The sequence below is a fragment of the Haemaphysalis longicornis genome, unplaced genomic scaffold (genome assembly GCF_048455015.1).
Source record: "Haemaphysalis longicornis isolate Haplotype H1 unplaced genomic scaffold, Haemaphysalis longicornis Haplotype H1 scaffold_1, whole genome shotgun sequence".
Lineage (NCBI taxonomy): Eukaryota > Metazoa > Arthropoda > Arachnida > Ixodida > Ixodidae > Haemaphysalis > Haemaphysalis longicornis.
This window is the reverse complement of record NW_027526203.1, coordinates 426014457-426040362: the sequence shown is the minus strand read 5'-3', so window position 1 is coordinate 426040362 and position 25906 is coordinate 426014457. Positions and strand designations below refer to the sequence as shown.

The following is a 25906-nucleotide window of genomic DNA, read 5'->3' as shown; positions in this document are numbered from 1 at the left end:
TTAAAGCATCAAAGCGGGCGATTTTTAGCGCAGGCACCGCCGTCCCTTACAAGCGGAATGTAGCAGACGACTGCGGCGCGAATCCCTAAGCCGACGTCAGAGCCAGGGGGCGCCACCACCACCCAGGGTATCGCCTCCTGAAAAAATACAGGCGATGCCCAGGGCGGTCCCTCTTTCTCTGTACTCTCACCCCTTTCCCTTCGTTTCTAGTGCAATAAATAGGTGACCGGTAAAAAGAGCAAAGGCTCATGGGTTCATTGTTTTATCCCGCGGAGTGCCGCCGCTTCCGGTTCGGGAGCTCTCCTGGCCTCCCATACGCCGTCGGCTTTCACGCGCGTGTGTGCTTGTTGTTTATCGGTTTTTACCGGGGAAAAAAACGCTCATGCATCGGGAATTTCATAACTGACAACGATTGACCCTACTATGGGTTTATCTGACAGGTAAGCGCCCCGTGACAAAAAAACAACACACGCGCGCGCGCCTGAAAGCCGCCGGCGTACGGGAGGGCAGAAGTCTCGAACCGGAAGTTGCGGGAGCAGACGACGTACCCGTGAGCCTTTACGCTTTTTACCGGTCACCTACGCAGTTTTAGGCCGCTGGTCACCCATTTTTCTACACATGCGTGCACGGATGACGGCTGAGAGTAGCGCTGAGAAAGCAGGGGCCGAATTATTCAAAACGACGGGGCGTCGCTTTGAAACGACGCGGTAGCGCCATGCAAATGCATGTGTTCTGGGGTTGGGGCCGTCGCTTTGGGGCGGCGGGCTGGGGCAATCAGCGCAGAAAAGCGCTGTGGCAAGGGCGCGAAGTGACACCCACTGCCCCCCCGTCGCTTCACTTGTCGCTTCGCGCCCTTGCCACGGCGCTTTTCTGCGCTGATTGCCCCAGCCCGCCGCCCCAAAGCGACGGCCCCAACCCCAGAACACATGCATTTGCATGGCGCTACCGCGTCGTTTCAAAGCGACGCCTGTTTTTTAGAGAATTCGGCCCCAGGAAGCACTCCACCAGAAATGGCGGTGATGACGTCATGTGCAAGCCGTTCATTCGTCATAGAGCTTCTTACCACACACCAAGAAACTATGATGTTCGTGGCCGCCTCTATGATGGCCTCAAGCGGCCGGCACGAGCTTCGAAGGTCAACGCGCCGCCTTTAGTGATTTCGTAAAACAGGTCTGGACAGATTTACATGCGAAACTTCCAAGGTCAATCCGAAGCCAGTTAATGGATTTCAAGTATAGGTATGCCGGTTTATCCCCCCCCCCCCCCCCCTTCTTCACTGACGTCAAAGCAGCTACAAGTTTACAAGTGAGCACTGCTGCAGACTGGGGCACTACTTGGATGACAATAAAAGTCTGGTGGTATTCTCCAACCCCGCACACCCCAAGGAGTCGCTGCCCACTTTGAAAAGGTGGGCCAGCAGCTTGCAATGAACTTGCAGGGAGACAGCAGTACACCAGATAAGAAGAAACCAGCTTTATTTCATGACCATATCACCCTTGCAGTGTTTCTTCCACTGTAGAGCAGCAGGTTGGGAAGGGGCTATGGAGACAGTCCTGCACTGATGTGGCCATTAAAAAAAATTCGGACAGCGCATCCCTCCGAGTATCCCAAACCGTCAAGACTCCTAACAGTACAAAATAAATAGACCCGGTTGTGCGTAGCTTGCCGAGACAGAGAGAATCCATTTAATATTACAAAATAATGAATGGGCTTTGCGAGACTTCATGCATGACAAGCGCGGCAATTTTGCACTTGAAAAAAAGGTGCCCTTTTCAGTTAAGTTTGTTTTGAAATTTTGGAACCAACAATTAAAAAAAGGGAGGAGGAGGCAGTGCACAAGGTAATGTGCGGGGCACTCTTACTACCGAAAAAAATTCAGGCACCCTGCAATGAACCCATAATGCACTGACCAACGCAAGTACTAGTCACAATGATCAGATGCCTTTGCTAGAATGCCGATTTGCGCCCATCATGTCTTTGAAAGATGCTCGGCTCCCAGCCCACATAATGTGACTATGTACAGTGGCAATGTGGACTAAACTGTGCCAGCTAGGTCCAGGCAGCTTCCGCGCCGCTGCTGGCCTCTGCACGCTGTCCCGAGGCCCAGCCATCACGCTGCACCTGCACAGGGGGCAAGACAAGAGTTCATGAAGGAAGTCACCAAGCATGCACTTCCATTCGAGAGGCAACGACCCTTTGAGGGCACATGAATGGATCACTCCAGATGTGGAGTGCCACAAAATGCAATAGTGCAGCTGCAAATTTTTGTCGCAGGGTATACTGACGAGTACCATTTGTGTCCCAGAAATAAGCAATGGCGGAAGCAGCACAGTTTCACTGAAATACAGAATAAGAAACAGGGCACAAGGCACGTCCCCATGCACATGACAAAATTGCAGCATTTCCCAGTCACTTCAGGGCTGTCGTTCTCGTGTGGTCGTCTTGGCAAACTGGAGACAGCAGGTCCCTCGTCCCCTACTTGCGGTTGCTGTAGATAGTGCACCCTGCTGGTTGGGACGCAAGAGCACATACCGAGCTGCTGATTCACTTTTAAGTTTGAATATTGCCACAGAAGCCTCCAAAACGTACTTTAGCCAGTGTTCTATGGTGCTTTAACGAAATCGTGGACACACAGTATATAAACTCTAAAAGCCAAAAATGGGACTTGAAACATGCCCCATCAAAGCTGTACAGCTTATTACACCTCCGGGGAAATGCAATGTACGCAATTGAGAGGGTGTGGAACAAGCATTGTGTTCAGCATCTCTCACCGAACCATTGCGTGCCCTGGCTCCACGCTGGCCACCTTGGCCACCACCGCGCTGACCACCACCACGCTGGCCACCTCGGCCACCACGCCAATAACCACCACGGCCCCGCCAGGCATTGCGCCGCATCCAATTGTTAGCAGAAACGCCAAAGGTCTCGTGATTCAGCTTGCGCTCCTGCCGCCAGTCAATCCGCTGCCCACTGCAATTGTAGCAACTCTTAAGAAATGCGGCAGGAGGCACTGCCCCAAGCATCCAAACGTGACCACGTTAGCATCCAAAAGCTGGATGCCCTGCCGCAACAGAATGGAATTTACATCCATTTCTAATTTAGTCATTACAGAGTAGGAAGCCAACTGTGCCGTCCAAATTGCTACGCTACACTACTGGTCAGCTGCAAAATCTATGTGGCTGATGCCGCCCTATTCAAGAAGCGCTGGGAATACCGTCGAGGATAACAATGTTGCCGGCGACACTTCGCCAAAAGAACGCGATTGCTCGGATTGTGCCAGACCTTGATGCTCGGAACTGGGAACAATTTTGCTTTACTGCCTCTCAGTCAGCATTTCTGTGGTACTGACCAGTTCAACTTGCGCGCATTGCCAACTATGCTTTACGAGTTATTACGATGTCCAGTGGTGTAGGATGTGATTTGGTTGGCAGGTAGCTCCAGCGCAGTGTGGCTAGACTGGGGGAAGGATTTAGCCAAACACGGGTGTGTATTTGGGAGATTTGTTTCAACCGTACAATCGCACAACTATCAAAAACCGGAAATCTCCCGGATAATTTGGAAAACCTGGCAGGTATGCCTGCCATATTAAGGTTTTCTCAGCAACCAAGAAATTATGGAACCGAATGCCATGCTCTAGTATGCTCCAAGCCACACTTACCCCTTGGTTCGTTCAATGGCCTCGCAACTGATGTTGTCGAAGAAAGATTTGTTCTTGTCATAGTACACCACCTCGTCATCCTCGTGATTGTCACCAACTTGAGTTTCAGTGCCGGAGTCATCTTTCTTCTCGTCACCTGAAATTGAAAAACACAAGTTGCAGGTTGCAGAGGCAAGCAGTTCACAACCAGTCTGGACAACAGCACACTGGTACATGTGGTTCTAGAGACTGGCCAGCATACACGACAAGTTACACCTGTCATAGTGCTTCATCTTGTTCTACCACCATCAGCATGCATTTGGACAACAATGCAAAGGCTGATGCAGTTGTCCGTAAAGCAAGGCACAAAGCAGATTAAATTGCACCGGACCCGAGCAAGCAGTCCAAACCTCTGTGGAGCCCAAACAAAGGAAAAAATTTGAGCAAAATGATTTGGTACTGTCCCTGTATCGATACTAGTGAACCTTTTCAAGCTGCCCCGTAGGAATGGTGGCTGCACAATACATGCAATCGAAGCTAGTGTAAGAAGCCGACAGTAACTATGGCACAAGAAAACAATGGCAAATAAAAACGCTTACAACACAGCGTCTGCACTGGGTTGTATGTTTCCATAGATAAGTGCTAGAAGCACGATGACTCGGGCATGTCACCTTCAGTTTGAGAGCTCTCCCGACCTCCTGTATGCCAATGGCTTTAACGTGCATGTGTGCACGTCTGTTGCAAAGTGCTTATTTTCAGAATAGAACCTGGTAGCCTCCAGTTATTCATAGAAAGTGTGATGCAAGTGTGTGCTTGGCGACAGCAGATGGACCAGCCCACCTTTGTGCTTCCACCGCTTACCCATTGAAGCAAAGCTTTAGTGGCCACAGATGCCCTTGTATGCCAATACGCCTTGCAGGAAAGCCAAGTTTCTTAGACGATGAATTGGACGAATAGGAGGTTTGTGAAAAAAGGAGGGGGGGGGGGGGAAGAGGAGAGGGAGAGAGAGCACTTTCTGTGGCCGGAATTGAACCTGGGTATCGTTATGAAGCCAGCATCTATCCAAGTGCTCCATTTATGGTTGAAGCGGTGTAGAAAACTCACGACAACCAAAGAATCCGACACTAGAAGAATGGAGTTGCTCAGAGTGCCATAAGGCTGTTAGCCACATCTATGGGTTTAACATCACCACGAACCACGGCACCCACTCAAAATTGCTCACTGAAGGTCAAGCAGCAGGTACCAATTTAAGCTGTACACCCCAAACCCAAACATTAGGTCTATGGAGTGCACACCCGTGAGTTGCTGTAGGTATTCTGGAGGTAGTACATACCTCCAGAGCAGTGGGATTGGCCATTACAAGAAAGCTTTGCGTGTAAACCATCGTTACTACCTTAAAGGGGCCATTTCACTCAGATAAGTTATATAATTAGGAAAGAAGGGAATGGCCATGTGTCCCATCTGCTTATTTCCCGCAACAGAACCTACAATGTCATACCAGCCAGCTCTGCAATTGGCAGAAGCCGGGAAAAGCAAACGCAAATTAGGCAGAACTTGTAGCTTGCTGAACGAGCTATTTGCCCGTAAATACAGGGCACATTCTTTTTTATATCAGTAAGAATGGTGGTACGAACACTGGAAGTTACGAAAGCACACGTAAACAGCAGTACCGATGTGTACTGATGTTCGTACGGCACGCACTATGCTTCATTTAGATGCACAGCACTGCAGGGTTTTGGGGGTTGCGACGGCAGCTTGCGCGATCGAATTTGTCGAGCGAACACCATGTTTAACGGAATTATTTTCTCCTTGAAGGTTTAAATACGCCAGGTATAAATATGGTCACAAACAAACCAAAGGCAGAAAACGGCTTGCCGCAGTGTCGTGGCCCCATCTAGGTTGGCTAACTGTAAGCAAGTATCCGCTCCACACCAAGTGTAGCTGAAAGACCTGTTCGTATGTCATTGCGAACATCATTTGAACACAGGTTTTTGAGAGAGAATCAAAATTTTAGCTTAAATTGATTAACTCCGCAGTGAATAAAGCATAGTTTGCTTACGAACAAGCGCTGGAGGCACTATAGAACACGAAATCTTTCGAATAAAACAAACTTGTATTTTGTCTTCATAGTCTTGTATTTTGTATTGCCTTCAATCTTTTCGATGTTAAAATGCATTGAGAGCATCAATATCTCTTTGCAATTTGTGGTGCAACAGCGCAGGTGCAGTGGCACTGCGTCTAGACTGCAAACAAAACACCCACTAATTGATGCTTGCCAAACACTGAAGGCAATAAATCACTCATTGCCACGCAAAGTAAAGGCATTTAACCAGCCACCAACGAGACTGCAACTTTATACTGGAGGTCTGCAGCTTAATTCCACAGCAAGTACAGCATAACTGAAAAATTCAGTCGCGCCATAAGCTGGATTTCATTATGTAGCCACACCTGAAAACTGAATACCTACGATCACCACCAGTTACAAAAGATAAATGCCAAAATCCCTGGTTTGCACACTGAAACATAGGAAGTAGAGAATGCTGGGAACCGCAAGGCACGGAATTCAGAGGTTGCAACCATGATGCATGTTTCGAATTCTTACTGGTGAACAAGATCCCAAACCTTCAGTGTCCCTGGGAGCCCTGAAAACTATTCCAGTAAAGGGGAACAAGGGATTGAGCCTTGAAAGCCAAGTGCAGCAAAACCTTGCAAATTTCAGAAAGGCAGAGCACACAGCCAAGATGCACACGATTGATGGCCCTGTGTTTTGGCTGGCAAATAAATGGCATTCAAACAGTGCTGCTGCAGCAGAAAACTACACCTGCTGGCAGACCGCACAGTCAAAAACCTGACGAGACGTTGCTGGTGCCATCAGAACTCCACTGGGCGTGCTGTTTCCCTGCTTAGCTTCACTCACTGGGAATGTCAAAATTGATTCTGCTGATCGCTTTTAACATGCATGCACACACTTCAAGTGTCACAATTAGTACTGTTCAAGACTAGGTCCTTATCACTGAGAATAGTCCAATTCAAATTCAGAAGAATCTATGGTGAAAGTAGCATGTACAACATACACACAAAACCACAAAGACTGGGTGGCAAAAGAAGAAACATTGACTGAAAGGGCTCTGAAGAAAGTTAACATGCAGAACGAGTGCTACCAAACAAGTGCCTTGTATAGGTACAGGGACAATAGAAATTTAGTGCACCCAATGCACTACCCGACCGCAAAATTTAGAACCACTGTATAAGCAGGATTCTCAGGTGCAACATTATCGTCTAATGCCTAATCAGTGTAATGCTCAGGGGAGAGACTGCATATTTAGTCTACCTTTTGCACCAAGGTACCATGAAGCAAATTGTAGTGCACAGAACAGATCAGGTAATGCCCTGCAATGAAACGACAAGCTGTACTCCAAAATGTGCCAAAGACTAATGCATGCACAGAGCTTTCAAACCTGGCATTCAGACAATCCTGACGATTCATCATGGAAACAGGAAACCATGCTCAGGTCTAGGACGTGAGAGCGAAGCCACAAGAAAATTGAGAGTTTAAGACTACAGCAGCACTCACTAGCCATGTGTTTTAAGCGAAATAATGAAAAGTATACAATCTTGCATTTGAACGGTACAAATGTTTGTTTCCGCATTTTCAGATGCGGAAAGAAACATTGTAATACAAAGCCCAGTGGGGACATCGTGAAAAGCCACAAAACCATCAGTACTTCAGCCACTGTAAGGGTTACACAAAGATGCTTGCAGTACCACCAAGTTGAAGGCGCTCCAGCAATTGAACCGCACCACGGAAATGCGGTGGTAGTAGATACACTCACTGATCTTTGTCTGGGCCAGCTTGTTCTCCAGCTCCTTGAACTCTGCGTTGGCCTGTTCAAAGTCGTACTCCCGGTCGAACTTCAGGGGCTCCTTGTTCTTAGCAGGGCGGAACGCTCCCTGGCGCGGCCGCCCACCAGGAGCCCCAGACGGAGCACCACCACCACCGACACCGCGGCGGTTGCCCCGCTGCTGACTGCCACCCCCCTGGTGATGAGCATGCTGCTGCTGCTGTTGGCCGTGCTGTGGGCCATGCTGTTGGCCATGCTGCTGCTGCTGCTGGCCGTGCTGCTGCTGTCCATGCTGCTGCTGCAGCCCATGCTGTGGGCCATGCTGCTGCTGTTGCTTGCGGGGACCCACAGGTCCGTGGTTGCGCTGAGGGCCTCCCCGAGGAGACTGGCGCTTCTCAGACGAGGGAGCAGACACTTGCACCCCAGCATCCATGGTCGGGCTCTTGCGCTGCCCAGGGGTAGTGTTGCCCGACTGTGATCCTGAAGGAGAGAGGTGCGTGCAAACCGTGAATGCAAGTCCGAAGCACCACTCGTGCATTTGGCAGGCAGAAATGGATGCACTTATTTTGGGAGTGATTGCAGGAAAATCTAGCACAGCAACAAGGGTGGCCCAATTGCATCGTGAGACTGAGGCACCCAAAGACAAAACAGCAGTTACTCAGCCCTGTGAACCACTAGCTGCCAGATAAGTGAAGCGAGCAATCAAGTTTGGCAATGTAGACAATTTCGAATCGTACCATCACGTTGCCATTTCAGCGCCATGAAACACTACTGAAGGGGTAAAACTCATGCAGCGAGCAGCTTGTGCCAGACCAGTCCATGGAAGGAAAGCCCTTACGGAGACCCGTCATTGTCCACAAATGTTCGGCCCTTAAAGGGGCACTGACACAAAAATTTAGCATCTTGTTTTTTTCGTTGCGATAAGTAGCTAGTGACCTACTTATAACCTGTAGAAACCTCATTTGCTTCAGCGTGCGACGGTTGTTTAATTAGAGGGATTTTAAATGTGGCCAGTCGCAGTTTCGATTTCAGCGAGTGCCGCGAAACGATGGATTTTGTGTGAACAAAGCTGACCACGTGACCGTCGGAGGGATATCACAGAGCAGAGCCGCCGTAGCACTGTCGAATCCGCATCGACGGCAGTTTCTGCGAATGCCCCCACGTACTGATCTCGTGAGGCGCGTAATTAAAAAGCGACCGTGGATGTGACGCAGGCGCTGCGAGTGCAAATGCTACCACGGCTAAAGAACGACGCGCGACGCTTGCGGCAGTGGGTGGCAAGACGCGCGCTGGGAGCAGCCGGCCGGTCTGCCTACAGGTTCGCCTACAGATGTGTTCGGCTCAGCACTGCGGCGGATATTCGAGTGCCGCTCTCGAAGCGGTGCAGATGACAATTTTTAATGCAACCCGCCATCGCATCATTAACTCCTTTCTCATTTAAGCCACTATGGTCGGGACTTGGGGACAATTTCGTGCAGCGGTAACAAGCTATCACTCGAGCTACCTGCGCCAGCCTGGGCCACTTCGCGGCTGTGGCCGCCGCCTGCACAGCGACCGTGCGGCTAGCTCAGTGGGCTTTTCGTGCCTCCGGCGCGTTTTCGCATCCAATGGTAATATACAGTAATAGAAACAGAGTGCCTGGAATCGCTGTAGAACTTTGGTCGCGGCCAGCTGCCCGATTAGCTGACGGAATCGCGGCGCCTCCGCCCTCCGCCGCCTACGATCAGGTCGTTCGTTCTCGAGAGCAGAAGCTCCGCCCTCCGATTGGAGCGGCGAGCCGGGCGAGCCCGCGTAAAACGCCGGTAGTGCGGAAGCAGCAAACACAAACTCGTGACGCGTTTGGATGTTGTTTATTTACAATTGCGCATGGTCCTCTGCTGGCTGCTCGGTTGCGTTTCGCACACTTCAAAATTGATTTTAAATATGTTCTAGGCTGTATTCGCCGCTGATATTTTGCAGCTGTATATGTGTTCCCACCAATCTATCTCCGACGTTATCTCGCCTTCAAAATTTTGTGTCAGTGCCCTTTTAAAATGGGTAACAATTCTAGTCGTATAAATTGCCGAAAGAGATAAATAAGTCAAAATAGCTAACGTGCACTTTGCCTCCAAACATGAACACACTGCAGAATGCATTTTGCAACAGCACAACATGGCAAACGAATTGCATTGCTGGAAACAATTCCACGTTCCATTGCAAGGGCGTTCACTGCGCAGCGACACTGAAATGGCTGCGCTAGTATTTCTGGGGCAATGCGAAGCACTAAAGACGCCCAGAGATCTTAAAACCAGGTGCAGTGCTTTTTCCCCCCCACCGCAAATGAACAACCAAAATGCCGCTTTGCAAGGCACAACAGCCCAGATCTATGGCTGTAACATAGCAAAGGCATTGTGAAAGCCATCTAAGTGAATTAGTGGAGAACATCGGCACACTCACCTGACTGCTGAGACCCCCCTAGGCTGGGTGTCGGTTGCTGCGAAGGCAGTGAAGAGTATGGCTGGGACATCGAATATGACGGCATAGTCCCCACCGGGCCATACGACGATGCTGGAGCTTGGTTGTAGGATGGAGCAGAAAAGCCAGGTCCAGGCCCAACAGGTGCAGCAGAATGCTGCACGAAAGGCCAAAAAATGAATGATCCAATTATGTACTGATTGCACCATGGCGTTTTGCGACTGGAACTGCTCCCAAGACTGGCAGCATTGCAAGAGGGAGTTCTTCCAAATGCTTGAATACATCTAATGATGCTGCATCAATGCAGTGGCTTGAGTGTGGCGCATAGCTGTTTCCTTACCATCAAAAACTGCAGACCAGCAACTATTTGCTCTCACTGCTGAAGTGAACCAAAATTGCAGGGTGAACCAGTAGCTGCCACTGTTTCAGGGAGCTTTAAATACTTGTGGATTTTAAAAGGCCCCTGTACAGCTAAATTAGGACTTATACACAATAAATGTGTTGCTGATTGCAGTACTTGCTACACAACCTCATCAGCTTTGGTGGGGCCGGAAAGCGCTGAGCAATTGCACCAGTGCAAGGCAAGGTTTCTCAGCAAAAGTTGCAACAAGCTAAGAATAAGCAGGGTATGGACAGTGAATACATAGAGCAGGTGTGTAATGCAGACAAGCACACCTGAACAATGGCTGGATCATTTGTGAGACCTCCAGGCAACGTTGACTGGGGCTTGGGAGGCTCAGAAACCCGAAGGTCTTTGATGTCATGAGCCCGGAATATAATGTACTCGTAGACTTCATCTCTCGGTGCCACTGGACGATCAGTGGGCCGGTCTTCTGTTCCAAAGGACCGCACTGCACAAAAAATATTCAGCAGTGGTGAGGGTGCGGAACAATTAGCAAAGGGAAACGGGCAGCGTAGGAAATGCTCCCACTACAAGAAAAATCCGACACTTCCGATTTATTGAAATAATTGGAGGAAATAAAATTGCAAAAATAGGCTAAACATGCACATGGAAAGTAATTGGCTAAAAAAATCCAAGCACCGGGTTTCAAATGTTGAACATTGCAGTATTCCATGCTAACGAAGTTTACTGCTTTAAGAATGCAGTCACAAATTTGCGGCAAGCAACTATATGTGCCGTAACTGATGCAAATCCTGCACGGAGCACATCTGCATCATTTTAACTGACTGGCGAACAGGGCACAGAACGCTGACACCAAGACTTGCCGTCTATACTTCACTACGGCAGAGTTGCCTTGCTAGAAAATATGTCTCCATAGCCAAAGCTGCACCTGGTTACCAGGACCGCGTAACGGAGTCGCAGATATCACGACGGCTTTCGGCAGTTGCTGGCGTTTAATAAATTCGAGCTATATTACAAAAACCTATCACGTGAGTTAAAAAACACCCTCAACAACAAGCGGTAAAAAGGAACTCTGCAGCAAAAACGCTGGTTTGCGGGTGACCGTGAACCCGCAAAGTGAGCCACTAAACACGTGCGCGCATGAATGGCTTAATTAGGGTTAATTATTAGGGTTAATTAGTGTTATGTCGTACAACCCCAGCAACGCTCGCACAGCGTCTACGAACTACCGCCCGAGCACCTGTCAGTGCTTGTTTTGTCCCAATTAGAGGGAGAGAAAAAACTTCCTTTTGAAAACAGCAAATAAAAATTGCTCACACCGTTTTCGGAGTGCGGAAAAAAAACCGCTCCCGAACTAAATAATTGCCAACTATTATTGATAACAGCCACGTGCTGGAGGAAGGAACGCAACCCGGCACGATATTCGAGTAGACGCAGCGGCAAGCTAAACCCATTTTTTTCCCGCCTTTACGCATAGCGGACAAGACAATATTGCTTAAAAGGACATTTAATTTGCTCTAGCACACGAAGCGGTGGTGGAAAAGCAAGGCAATAAGTACAGGCATTTTAAAGTGTTCAGTGAACAAAGACAAGACGCTGAAGGCGCCTGAAAAGTAGCACAGCAAACGGAGTCGGATAAGTGAAATTTCAAGCAAGTAACGCCCAGGGGCGTGACACGAGCTCATTTTTATAGTATTTGCACTGACACTTGCACGAAAATATGGCATGTCAGTACAAACAAGCAGTTTCTGTTGCAAAAATGAAGCAAGCCCGTAAGCCTAAAAATGACAACGCACAAAAACAGTACAGCTTCTACTACGTTCCGGTCTCTTTCAGAATACGAAGCATTAAATCTCAAAGGAGACTTGGTACCTAATGCGGAAATTTCCTGCACTTTACCATCAAAAACATAACGCTTTTGAAACATTCTACCCGACGAACCGCAGATACTGCTCCGTTTTTGCCGATTTTTGCAAACATTTCAGCTCCAAAAAAGCATGTGACGCATAAAAGCGGTCAGAAGCAAAGAATGTTGAAATTCACAACCATTTTGCACACAAATATACACCAAACACACAAATGGCCAAAACATTACCATTGGACGCTGGTACTGACCTTTCGCTAAAGCAACGGTTGACTCCTTCGTGTCGATTGTGTACAGGATGCCTTCATAGCGAATCTCGGACTTTGATATTAGGCTTATTTTACTGCCTAGGTATGGTATTCCGGTGGTCATCCTGAATTACGACCGAAATATCGTGCCTACAGCACGATGAAAACAGATTACTCCAGCTTCCGAGACACAACCGGGACTATTCATGGGATGAGGAAATGGCGGATTTGAACCCGTTTTTACGCAACGGGCCGTGGAGGCGCCACTGTCGAGAGTAGTATGCAAAGTAGCCCTGTCCTAAAGGTTCTACTTAAATAACTCAAGAACATATAATAAACCAAATAGTTTTAGCTATAAAAATAAAACTAAGCTTTTTATTAAATAAAAATAGTTGATCTTAAGTTTTATTTGTAACAGTGCTTGTTTTAGCTTGATATTAATAACTTCTTGCAGTGTACTGCGTGGTGTTGATATAGGTATAAGTACCACACTACCCATAATTCCTTGTCGGCGGGGACACGCATGCGTACTTTATTTTTCAGTTGTAACTCAAAAATGGCGTCAGCCAAATCTCTAGAGGAAATGCTAACCACAGATGTGGACGAGTCAGTAGTAAGCGAATTAGTAGGGTCTTTAGAGTCACAGCTTTCATCATCCGGGATTCATGCTCCGAACCAAGAGCTCAGCGTCAGTTCGGCAACGACGAATCACGTCAATAGTGTGCCAGTTTCGGACGGTCTCCAGCGCCTGCCGCACGACGGACAAAAACACGGTGTGGCTGCAGCGCTTGCAAATTCATGTCCAAGTATCGTGGTGTCGAACTTTGGAAAGACAATCGCGACCACATCCCACATTGTTGGTGTTAGTAGTTGCGCTTCTTCTCCTGCCAGTTCGACGAACACTGTGATGGTGACTTTGCCTGGCGCTCTCCCGGCCAGTGGCTATATAAACCAAGTTACTGGCACGGCGCAGCAGGCCCTGCTGAATACATCGCTTGTGAGGCCGATCAGTAACTCGGACATAAAGATTGTGTATTCGCCGCAGGGCCACTTTAACGCGGCTAACCTGGCTGCTGTCAATAATGCCGTCATCCAGCAACGGGGCAACGTGAAAATCCAGGGTGTCCCGAACGGAAGCACCGCTATCCGCCCGCACACACCCGCCTCTACTCCTGGGCTGAGTGCCATTCACAACTTAGCGAATGTGGCTTCGCAACAGGCGCCCCTGATCATCAGTCAGGCGGCCAAACCGCGCATCGTCGTCGACCCGAAGGACCCGAAGGCCGCGTTCAAGTCACAAATCCTCATCAAGCAGGAGCCGCCGCCGTCCTCGGTCGGGCAGGAGTTCCTGCGCTGCTCCTCACCGGCCGCGGGCGTCATACAAGCCTCCAAACCGGGCCCGCAGCCAGTGAGCGTGGTCACACAGGTCGTGTCCAGCCCCAGCATCCTGCCGCCCGGCGTGCAGATCGTCAACGTGAACCCTGGCCGACCCGGAGCGCCGGGCGTCGTCGGCCAGAAGACTCTGGCGCCCCGGGTCGTCATCGGCAGCCCCGTTCGGCTGGCCCCGCAGATGCTGGCGGCCCGACCAGGAGCGCCGTCCGTTCAGGTACGTGGTGACACGCGCTGCTAGCACGAGCGCGGTCGCGTCTGCCCCATGTCACCTGCCTGTGACGGCGGGCAGATGTGTGACAGGCCCGCACCAGCTTTGGCCTCCTCCTCGGGAAGTAGTACGCTACCGTAGTATGAACAACCCCCTACACAGGTTCAGCTTGCGGCCTGGTGCTGCGTTTCCCGCCTCGCCGCTGAAAAGAGAAACGCAGCGTCCGTGCGCCGTAAACTGAAAACGCTTCAGTGTGTACTAATGGAAAAACAAAGTGGTTTTACATATGATTGTTCTTGTGAATGTTGTGTGCGAAATGTTTTGAAGGGATGGCCCACATTTCTCCTCCTCCTCCTAGCACAATGCTTGTTTACGCTTCAAAAGCGGCCGTCATTATTTAGAATCGGTTCGTTGTTCACATACAGTGAAGTGTTAATAGCAGTCAAAAACATGTAAAGCATGTTTTTGGTTGTCACAGCACCACCTTTAATGGACAAATTGTGTGGTCATTATGTAAGCGTTACACACACTCCTGCGTTATCACGGAAACCGGTGCATCCGGCTGCAGATGCTTCTTAGCACCAAGCTTCATCCTGAAATAGCTTAACAATTTTGAAACACGGGATTGCATGGAATTCAGCCACTTCGAATGAGGGATATATTGAACTGACGATCAGAATGTAATTTGCACATTTTTTGTTTTGGGAGGTCGTGTTTTATGGACTTTTTCGTGCCCACAGTCGATGCTATACTGTCTTGTCAGCTGTGATGCGTGCTTCCAACTTATGCTTAAAAATATGCTTTGTAAGGCCATTTGCCTTATGCAAAGCTATGTTGAAGGGAGCAGAATTTTGATTTGTTGTGCACTTACTTTTGCTCATTGTAACGTCAACGTGCTACTCATTCATTTATTATGAGTTGGGGCGAGGGGGGTTTGTACGAAACTTTGTGTCTTTGCACAGGGAAGACATCTACTTTAGCACAGTGCATGTAGTGGCAAGAATACTGTACTTTACATTTCCTTATGCAATTTGGCTCAAGGCTGGGCTTGCCGTTGCTGTTGACTCCATGTGAGAAGCTTTATTTATGTGTGCCAAGCGTACTAACAAGTCAAGGTGTATGTGCATTGAAAATTCAACTTATATACTTCGTATCCCATAGGATATGTGGGATATCTCATGGGATACATGAAAATACATTAAAGTGTGGTCTGTGTCACATCTGTCACTTTGCATTGAGGTTAAGGCACATGCTGAGATAAATCCTTGTGAATTTGTTATCTGAACAGAAACTTGTGCTTGACGGAATGTTACTGTACTTTTCTAAAATTCACGGACAAAATGTGGTCGAAATTAGCGCTAAAGGCTTTCAGTTGAACAGATCTTAGTGTGATGCATTTAAATTCTACAAACATCTTCATGACTTCAGTTCCATGACATGTTGCATGATGAAGCCCCTACTGTATATTTTCAATTTCTGTATATGCAATTGGGTCCGCATTGGCCATTTTACTTACTAGTCGGATCTTCGGTGTACAGCTATGGATTAGTTGCATGTAATGCAGCTTTGGCCGTTTGGATGGGCCAGAAACAATTTAACTTTGCTCAAGACTGAAACTTCTGCATATCTCTTCACTAGTTGCCTTGGCTTGCTTTGGCCCAAAAAAGTTTTGTGCCCTTGTCGCACAGGGAATTTCAATTACCATTCACTCATTCGTCACTCAACATTTCACTGGTTGTGTGCTGTGGGCAAAAAAAAAGTTCATCAGTTACTGCACAGATATTATGTGTATGACAGGATTTTATGAGGGTAGGACGACAATTGAAAAAATATGATCATTGGTATTTTAATTTTATCATGTGATGTGAGTATACGTAAAATACCAGGAAGGTAGTGGCTAACTTTGCTTAGTCAGAGTAGAGGACTGCCATGGGGGAATAACTAGTATGTCGAATTTAGTGAAACTGTGTTTAATTAAGCCAGGTAGTGAGGAAAGAAAAGGATAGGGCAACACCTTGAGCCACTTTCTGCGCTCACGTAATGATGCTTTTGGGCAGCCTGTACAGCTTGGGTAGTGTCGGTAAAAAGAAATGCAAAATCTAGAGGATTGTAGACCTTCAATTCAAAATAGTTGGGATTTAAATTTGAAATATCAAAATTTCATAGCAATGAGGCTGTTAACAAATGGATATGGTGCAAATACTTACGGAATGCTAAGGACGAAGTTATATTTCTGGGTAACCCTTGTAATGGCACTCCTCTGCAGCTAACCGAAATAGTCAGAACATGAGCCGTTAATTTTCTCATTGGAAGATTCGATGGTTCAGATGGGCTCATGTCTCATTCTGGGCAAGCAAAAACCAGACTTCAGCATCCGTTGTCTGAAGCAAGCACGGAACCCATGGCAAGGCTTTAAAGGGACACTGAAGTGAATTTGTCAAGCTCCCGGTTTTGCTTGCACTGCTTAGACTGGCTCAAATTAACACACTTTTTATCGTTTATCCAGTTGATAAGTCGGTAATTACTTTATAAAGCGCGAAAGAAGAAAAACTACCATGCGCGGCTTGCGGTGGCCACACCAACTAAAAGCTGTGATGACAGGAGGAGATGCACCTTGATTGGACGATGTCCAAGGTTAGCATTCAAGCAAGTTTCGGTTTCGGTTCTGTAAAACAACATGCTTGACATCCGACGGCATTGTTGGATGGGCATTCTCGATATCTCAGTAATCGTCGTACCGCGCTTCTGCCATGTTGTCGGCTGTAAAATGCCTAAGATAATTCTCCCAGGGCGGATTGGAATCGTAGCAATCACTAGCAGTGGATGAACGCCCTCCGCGTCACCGTAGACGCTCAAATGCCATGCACTTTTCCCCCATATTTGGAGCTTTCCTCACTCATGCCTGTATCGTAAAAAGCGTGTTCGCACCAGGCCAAGGGTCTGTTGATTCTGGCCAGTGCCCACTGCCCGCAAGTAGTCGGTGCTTATGGCAACAGCACGCCAACGAGAACTCGCTAGCGCGTCAGTGTCAGCCTGCGCGTGTTCTGTGAACTAGTTCGTGGAGCAGTGAATGTTATGGCCCAAAAATGGTGAACTCAGTATAGAAAACATGGCCGAAAAAGAAAAAGCCAACTAAAAAAAAAAACAATGTACCCTCGGGGATTCAAACTTGTGACTTGCGAAATAATATTCCTAGCGCTCTAGACCACTCGGCCACAAGCCAGCGGTGCCAGCGTTGGAAATATAAGGTATATAAAGTACAACCAGTTTACACTTTTATTTAGTTTTAGCATTTCAAGCAGCTTAGGTGACTTTGTTGTGAAGCGCTCGTGCAGTAAGCGTCTCCCAAATTTCTACAATATCTCACGTCTAGCAATTGCATTTCTTAGACGGAAAAGCGCAAAAAAGTGCTTCGTGCTCCCTAGTTTTACGCTGTACGGTAAAAGTATCAGTTGATTTTATTTCCTTAGTACCTATATTGACTCTGCTCACTCTTCTCCCACCTTCAAGTGGCCTTAGGTTTTCCTTCTAGTGTACCAGTCAGTGAAGCGTCGCATTTGCGCTTATGCAACGCTTGTGTAGAGCGACCTTGACTTGGAGCTAGATAGAGTGTATAAACTAATAAAGTAAAGAAAGGCACATTCTTCCATTTACAAACGTGTCGTGGCTTCGTTTCAACTGAGCGAACGAATTGCGACGACCCGTCGGCGGCCGGCTGACTTTTCCGGAAGGTCGGCGAGCCGTGCAGTAGCTCAGTCAATGGTCAAGCCAAGTCATCTCCTCCTGACGTCACACGAAAACGCCACAGAAAATGGGCAAGGATGCAGAGAGGAGGACAGCATTTTCGAATTGATTTTTCTACTAAATAAATCGCGTAAACGTGCTCAGAATGGTCGAAACATGGCCTATGGACTCCAGACTACAATTTGCGCTAGTAATCCCGCAATGTTTAAAATCACTTCAGTGTCCCTTTAACGGGGCTGAAATTTGGCAGAAGCCAAATTTCCAGCTTCCACCTGTGTCCATAGTCGGCATACTGACTGCCAGTGTTTAGTTTGTTCCAACAAATTTGTCATAATAACTTTTGCCTCTTAGTAAGGCTTCTTTAGGATTGGTTAATTTGAAATCTGTCCTTTTATGGGTGAAATCCTCTGTAATCCTGTTGTAAATCCTCTGTAATAGAAGCATTGTTTCTCACCCAACACCAACAACTGTAGGGAGATATGGAGTGTCCCGGCAAGTGAACATTTCCTGGGGTTCTCAGAAAGTTGTTGAAGCAAAGCTTTTTGTACTTGATTGTGTTCAAATCTATAGCATCATTTTAGCAATGTTTTTATCAGAGTTGAAATGCACAATGCTTACTCACTTCTGGCTTCCATACACGCATGCAGTGAAGTATTTGCTGCCTTGTTGTCATGTCATGCTCAACTTGTATGTCACACTTAAATTAGGATGACTAAAAGCTGCCGAACAGCATTTATTTATTTATTTAAAGGATTACTGACATGAAATTTTGGTGTTATGCTTTTTTTTTTGTAGCTATAGGAGCCTACTAATCATAGAATGGCACATTAGATTGTTGAACGCATCATAAATAATTACTTGCAGCTCTGTTTATTCGGGTCAGTTTCGGTTTCAGTGAAGTGAACACTGAGGCAGCTGCCATGACGGGAAGGTGCATTTGATGTCACTGTTCTCGTTAAACCACAGCCAATGCCGGTCTGGGCGCGCGCACACGCCAGAATGGCCTGACCAGTTGCAGCCGCATGTGACGTCAGTCCCAAAAACTGTGACGTGATGCACAAGACGGAAAAGCACGCGCCAACAGCATTGCGGCCGTCTCGATACGTCACGGGAGGCATGAAGTCAGCCGTTTGGGTCGCAGCGCAGATGATGTTATGAGCTTGCTTGATGGTGCGGATGAGCTTTCTCATGCATGCAAGAATTAAAATTGATTTAAAATATGTTCTACTGAACGGTTATGGTTACGGGGTATCTCCATTACAAAGGAAGCTTTTTAAATAGTTATGTGAGCTCTGAAATTTCGTGTCAGTACTCTTTTAAAGGAAAGTGAAGAGATTTTTGAACTAAAAAAGTTGGCCCACACAAATACACATTGGATAGCTCCTACAAAATAAGTATATTTGCAGTACTCACAATAGAAGTGACACAATATGCACACAAAGTGGCCAGATGCTCTGCCTTCGGTGGATGTGGGATGCCTAGAGAGCGACGCCTAGAGAGCAAAACTAGCTGGAAATATGTTGCTAGAGGACTTTCGTCAGGAGCATCCACCTGTGTTTGGGCTCGTCGTGGATCTGGTGCTACTTGGTTCCTGTTCAGCACCTTTATATATGTGAGATTTCTGTGACCACACCGTAATCCTCAGTGGGACCTTCCCATGCTGGGCTACCATGCTCGGATGTATTATAGCGTATGATATAAAAGCTCATGTGGTTGTGTGTAATGACAGCAAAGGTATGCTGTGTTGATGGCATTAGTAGGATTTTTTTCTGAGCATATTTGCATTTTTTTGACAGTGACAGCCATAAGTGCCTATATCTGATGCGAGGAATACTGCTATACGTAAGCCTATGGTTAGCCCCCTTGCCCCCCCCCCCCCCTTCCCCCCTCCAAAAAACATTATTGTCACATCTACAAACAAAATATCACACTTCTCCAAAGCAAAGGCAACCTTTTTCAGTTTTCTGAAAAACTGAAAGTAAGTTCCAATCCTGCTTGAATTTTTGAATTCCTCTTCCGTCTAGTAGGTAAACATTCATACAAAAATGTAACAATCAAGAACAGGGCTGTAGCCAGAAATTTTTTTGGAGGGGGTTATGGGTTATCGAAAGGAGGAGATTTCCCGAAAAGGGCACTAAGTCTGGCTCACGGCCTGCCTGGAAAAAATTTCGGAGGGGTCATCCCTGATGTGTTCTTACACATCAGGGATGACCCCTCTTACATGTGTTCTTACACGTGTCCTGATGTGTTCTTACATTGTGTTCTTACACAATGGTAGTTATTGTGGAAGTATGCATGCTACGAGTAGACAATATTTATCTGAAATGGAACTCTATACTAGTCCCAACCACCAAACTAGTGAAATACCTATTAAGCGAGATAATGCAAGGCTGTGAAATTTAAAGAAAGGCTTTATTCCTTTGCCCCAGGTGCCTGTGTTATCTTGGTTATTTTCCGTTATGCACTAGCATAGCATGGAGTCACCACTGCTAGCCCGTGTGCTCATTTGTGTTCCAGCAAGATTCTTTAATAGAAAAGCAAAATTATTAATAAATTATGACAACTGTATGAGAAAAAAGTGTGTATACTCATGTTTGTCTGGCTTAGGTTAAGTGCTTAATTCTAGCTGTAGTGAATTAGGCGAACAATTTATTATCTCAGACCCTTGACAATGGTTGCCAAAGGAAACGTGATAACTACTGTGTGGTGTGGCGTGTCTGTTATAACGAGGGGGCTGTAATGTGAAAGCATAAAAGCATGCTGATTAGAGTCACTAACGCTGCAGAAGTTGAGCACTAATGTATTGTGAAAATCCACAAAAGTAAAGTAATGGTTCCCCTGCCAAAAGAAATGGGCAAGAGGGGTGTCAGTGTAGAAGCCAATGAGTAAAGCAAATTGGACAGCGGGGTTTCTGCATTTGTCTATGCATCTGTTCAGAACATAGGCCGTGTTCCAACTACATGTCTGCAGCATATGGCAATATTTTCGTGTGTTTAACTGCTTTTTGCACATATATCGATTACCATACTTGCATGTTTCTAATGTGCACCTTTTTTCGCTGAAAGTAGCTTTAAAATTTGCGTGCGCGTTACAATGAGGCCCAAACCGAAATCAGCTTTCAGTGTTCCCCGCTTTTGTTTTGATGCCAGAAAGAGCTGGATAAGTGAGTTTATGAAGGACAGGGAATTTTCCTGCCGAAGTTACTTGCATCATATAAAATGTCTTGTGCCAGGTATGTGATGTCATGTCTGTTACATCTGCGTGGTAAAACTATTTTTTCGTATTTTTAAAAGTAAACTAACTTGTGCGTTAAAATCAGGGGGCGCGTTAGAATTGTTCAAATATGTTAGAAAACGTTTATGAGTCTCAACTCTCAAGCATAAATTGTTATTTAGGTATTAATAAACAGTTGAGGCAGTGTTTAACGTTACCTTCAACAATATATACAGTTTATGCTGGTTGCCCTGTTAAACATGCTTTGACATTCGGTGTTTAAGAACAGGCTATCAGCCTATGCCACTGACTGTCACTGCTTTGCTGTCCTCGCTCATCTGAACTAAATTCAAGCTCCCATATACTTGAACTACTGCTTCAATAAGTTATCAGATTAAATTGCAGTCGCCTAAAAGCACTAAATTGCAAGCTAAGGGACTGTTAAAAAGTATGCTTTTTATGTGTGATCAAGATGCTTTGTGGAAAAGTTGCTTAGACTGGACAATGTTATCTTATAGTCCATGTCAATCTCATGGAGTTGGAGGGGAGTGCCAACAGAACTCACAGGGAAATACTTTGCTCTGCGAGACCCCTGATTTATCAATTTTGATGATGAAAACTAGTGGGCCAGCAATTTACTTTGTTTTGTTTCACAGTAAAATTGAGCTGGCGATTGTCAATAGCAAAGCTGGCCCATAGTGTTTGAGGTAGCGTTACTTTTGTTTTTTAATACTATGTATGTGAACCTGTATAGCCATGTGGAAAAAACAAAGAAGGCAGATGAAATAAAAAAAATGGGTAAAATTTTGCACATTCATTCTTCATCCTTTTCTGTAAGCGGATATACAAGTCTATTTACAACCATGGCGGGAAGCACAAAAAATGACTACCACAGTGGCAAGGACAGGTGCTGTTCTCAACTGTTCTATAAACAAAATAGAGTTGCACACACACATGCATACACGCACATGCACACGCACACATTCTTTTAACTTAATGCTGCGCAAACATTACAGGGTGAGGAACAGGTGTCTGTTGAAGGTGTACCTTTGTGTGAGGTGCATTTGTGGGCCTGTTATCATCAATGTCGAGACTCTTCCAATTACCATGCTTAGATTCCTGCGCTTGTTCAATTATGACAATACATGTATCATGATTGGATGAGATTTTGAAGTTACTTGAAGTGATTAAATATGTTTTGAACATTGAAAAACAACTCTCCATTGTGCGGTAACATCTTCAAGGCAATCGGAGCCGATATCACCGTCTTGCAGACAGCAGAAAGCTTGAAAACAGAGGCGGTTTGAGGTCAGTGGGAGAGGCCTTCGTTCTGCAGTGGTCCGAAGTAGGCTGTTGATTATGATAGCCAATGACAGAATTAGGGCAGTGCAATAATCTTCACAACCAAGCTTGTCATAAGCTTTGCTGATTGTTGCTGGTGTGTTGTAAGAAATCTCTACACCCCCTGGGTAGCAGCGCCACACAGGCTTGTGTAGACGAGTCCAGCTTGGTTTGTGACCTGTTACATGGTCTGTCTCTGAGTGGTCCATGAAACTATCCATGCTTACCTATATTTGAACCAGCTTTCATTTTTTTTTTTTTTTTTTTCAATTAGAACCTGCAGCCAAAATTTATTATCGTGAAATTCAGTCCATGTGCCTCATCTGCTTAAACCAGAGGTTCTCAAATGGGGGTTCGCAAAGCCTTCTCCTAAACTCTATCTCTCCCCCCCTTTAATTTCGCCTTTTTGCTAAACCTTTCTGCCAAAAAAAAAATGTAGCTTGGCTGCATGACTTGTACGTTTATTTTTTCTCCGCGTAGCAAGTCTTTAAAGGAGCCATGAAGAGAAAATACAACTTCGTTTAATTTGAAAGAACGAGGATTCAGTATCTCACTCAGCTCCATTAGAGCCACAAAAGATGTTTTTTTAACGAAAAAAAGCAAGAAGTATTTAAAAATTTCAAATTTTGCGCCACAATGACGTGCTATGAGCAAGAATGACGTCATACGGGCCAACAATAAAACATAATTATCAGTGCGTTAAGTGCACGTTAGCATTCAAGTGATGCGGTCAAATGGAACTAGAGGCCCCATTACAGACGTCCAGTCATGTGTCGTCGCGACAGGTCTCTTAGGTGGGCCGCCAATCGCACAAACAAGGTTCCGTGACGTCATAGAAAAGTTGCTGGAAATTGGCTGGGGGGTCGCGACTGCTTCAAACGTTTTCTTTAATATCTCCGTTGTTTTTTCGAAGATTGCGATGATATTGGTATCATTGTTATCGGGACTAAGCAGTCTTTCTAATAAACCCAACTTGTATATTGTCTCCATGGCTCCTTTAATGTCGGCTTTTTGCACAACTCGTCAGCTTTGCAAAAAAGCCAGACATACAAAATGCATGCTTGGGTGATTTTTAGCTGCGAGGTCAAATCGTTTGACAATACCCTCAGAAGGCGGACATTGGATATGTGTGGGCGACTTTCGCTGCATTTGCAAATTGTTTGACATTGTGGCACGGATCAACATAGTTCATGGTGGGGTCCCCCATCCCAGGTACAAGCCCGAAAGGGGTCCCCAGCACACTCATGCTTGGGAACCACTAGTTTAAAGAAATGGCAGTTGCTGTAACTTTTCATCTAGTGCCACTGAGCTCAGTAACCGTGATGGGAACATGCTATGCATGGTATGTCAGTCTGTTTTCCTGTTTAATGGGCTTTATGTAAGAAAAGAAACTCAGAATTGTAAATTTTTATCAATAGTTAAGCACATTTCCCATTATGGTTGTCACGTAGGTAGTGTTGTATAACGAGTTGTGTTTATGTACACGTGCTTGTAATAGTTGCAGGTTTGGTATTTGTACTTCTGCATATTTCGGCTAATCTGGGCATAACAGTTGTGTATACTAAACAGTTTTTCAATTTGTGAAAAGCATGCTCAGCAAAATTTAACTCTTGCAGAAGCTTTGGCTTCGCATTTTGATAGATTTTGCGTGTACTCAATTGGGGCTTTGTAACAACAACCAGGGTGTTAGAGGGGTGCTCTGAAACAACCTTTTGGGGTGACTTCCCACCAAAAAGCAAAACTGTGTACCCATGCTTTAGACTTAGTCAAGCTCTTGCTCTGAAATTCTAATTTTAGTGGCTTCAATGCATGTGCACAGGAAATCAAAAGTATTAACAACCACAAAGAAGGGGGTGTTCAGCAATGTACAGCGCAGAAGCCTATGATAGCCACCGGCTTGGCTTGTCTTGGGCAGTTGGTCATATAGCCTCGCTGATTGACGTGGTGACTGACCCGCCGCGGTGGCTCAGTGGGTGGCGCTGCTGAGCAAGAGGTCGCGGGTTCGATTCCCGGCCTCGGCGGCCGCTTTTCTGATGGAGGCAAAAAGCCAAAATGCCCGTGCCTACGAGATTTCGGTGCACCGTAAAGATCCCCAGGTGGTCAAAATCAATCCGGAGCCCTCCACTATGGCGTGCCTCATCGCCTGCGTTGCGTCGGCTCGTTAAACTCTACAATCAATCAATCAATGACATGGTGACTATCAAAAGCTGTCACGCTGTGCATTGTGGACACCCGCTATCCGCCCCTTTGCTGCTGTTACCACTCTTGAGGTCTGTACGACTCCACGGTAGAGCACCAAATCGGAATGTGCACTGTTCCAGGGCTTGCTTGAAAATTCCCGTCCCAGCTTCCGGCAGGGGAAGTATACATTTCAAGCTGACCTACTTCTAACATTTCTCTCACGTGCACCGTTTTGTTTGTTGTGAGAATGTTGAGGAATGTTTTGATTTGTGCATTTTTGTTTGACCATCATTATTCTGTGTTTGCGGATAAATAAATAAAAAAGATGCTTGCTCGAGGATTCATATATCGGGGATTCATAAAAAAATCTAATGGAATCGGGTATATCGGAAAATACTTTGGAAGGTCTCTGGCATCATGCAACTTGAGTGGACCCCCCCCCCTTTTTTTTTTACCTCAGATTTGTTTTCATTTGTTTTCAAGCATTCAAGCATCCTTATACAGCAGTCTCCTGTGTTGGGCCATGTGCCAAAGGGGCAAAGCTGCTAAGTTATCACCGTCCGTGGGAGTCGGAGGGTTGGGGAATTCTTGTCCTAGATTTCTGCTGCAAAGCACAGCCATTCAATTTGGATTTTTTTTTTTAAATCCTGTTGCCATTAGAAATGTAGTATAAGCTGAAATATGCCAAGAGCTGGCCTGCTATGAGTATAGTGCCCGCTGATTTGAGCCTTTGTCAAAGGCAATTATGGCCAGTTTTGAGTGTCGTAAGTGCTTGTTAGCAGTTGTTCTTGCTGTACATTTTTTTTTTGTAATAGAGAGGTGGAGGATTATAGCACTACAGGCACTTACGTTTAGCGGGAAACTGCCCACATTTTGGCTTACTCGATGATTGTTGTGAAGATGCGATTTTGTGTATGCATGTTTTGGACCAGCCCATCTTTCATGCTGCGTACTAGGTTTGCTGCAACCCTGAAATGGTGTCATAAACCAGGGAGTGCTGCAGTTGCTGATGTGAACAGTGGGAAATATACCTCCATGTGCTACACCAAGTTTGTATAGAAGAGCCGGTTGCTTTTCCCTGAGTGCATGTTGTTTTACAAAGCATTCCTTATCATATTTCTGTAAGTATGGGTGGTCGCTTGAGAATTTAAACTGCATAAATAAAACCCACAAAAACTCGCAATTCTTGCATATATTGAAATGAAGGCTAAGAAGAAAAAAACTCATTTACCAAAAAAATAAAATGTGTAGAAACCTTGTAAATTCACCAGAAAATGCATTTTCATATGCAGAGCCCTAAGTATGACCGTTTTTGTGTAAGCTGGAATTTAAGCATTAAGATTCTTGGTTTTCGCATTATGTTATGTAGCCTTTGTTTTTGCTTTGTTCATGATGAATTGAAAAAGTGCACAAACAAG

General features: G+C 46.1%; 2 protein-coding genes across 8 annotated transcripts in view; one reads left to right on the top strand and one right to left on the bottom strand.

The window, feature by feature from the left end:
- Positions 1-1458: 1458 nt before the first annotated feature.
- Tral (LSM14 family protein trailer hitch) lies at positions 1459-12661 on the bottom strand. 2 transcript variants are annotated; one of them, XM_077687289.1, is made up of 7 exons: positions 12413-12655; positions 10609-10784; positions 9916-10090; positions 7471-7959; positions 3659-3794; positions 2772-2970; positions 1459-2121 (listed from the first exon to the last, which is right to left on the bottom strand). In XM_077687289.1, the coding sequence occupies exons 1-7, from the start codon at positions 12531-12533 to the stop codon at positions 2050-2052; spliced, it is 1368 nt and encodes a 455-aa protein (XP_077543415.1). In that variant the 5' UTR covers positions 12534-12655; the 3' UTR covers positions 1459-2049. The 2 variants fall into 2 exon arrangements, with proteins under 2 accessions (XP_077543415.1, XP_077543416.1); XM_077687290.1 differs by lacking the exon at positions 2772-2970 and having other exon boundaries at positions 12413-12661.
- Positions 12662-12917: 256 nt separating this feature from the next.
- Positions 12918-25906, top strand: part of LOC144155686 (transcription initiation factor TFIID subunit 4-like) — a 61343-nt gene continuing 48354 nt past the window's right edge. For 4 of the 6 annotated variants that reach the window (XM_077687285.1, XM_077687287.1, XM_077687284.1 and 1 more), the window contains exon 1: positions 12918-14015. In XM_077687285.1, coding sequence (XP_077543411.1) covers positions 12933-14015 — 1083 coding nt within the window. In that variant the 5' untranslated portion in view covers positions 12918-12932. The remainder of the gene's footprint in view (positions 14016-25906) is intronic. The other 2 variants (XM_077687286.1, XM_077687288.1) reach the window with 1 other exon arrangement.

Excerpts from the sequence above, each read along its gene's own strand:
- Tral (XM_077687289.1), bottom strand. The coding sequence starts at position 12,533 with ATGACCACCGGAATACCATACCTAGGCAGTAAAATAAGCCTAATATCA. Across the intron at positions 10,091-10,608 it reads ATGATCCAGCCATTGTTCAG|CATTCTGCTGCACCTGTTGG; the intron begins GTGTGCTTGTCT and ends CCTTTCGTGCAG. Across the intron at positions 2,971-3,658 it reads GCCATTGAACGAACCAAGGG|TGGGCAGCGGATTGACTGGC; the intron begins GTAAGTGTGGCT and ends CTACAATTGCAG.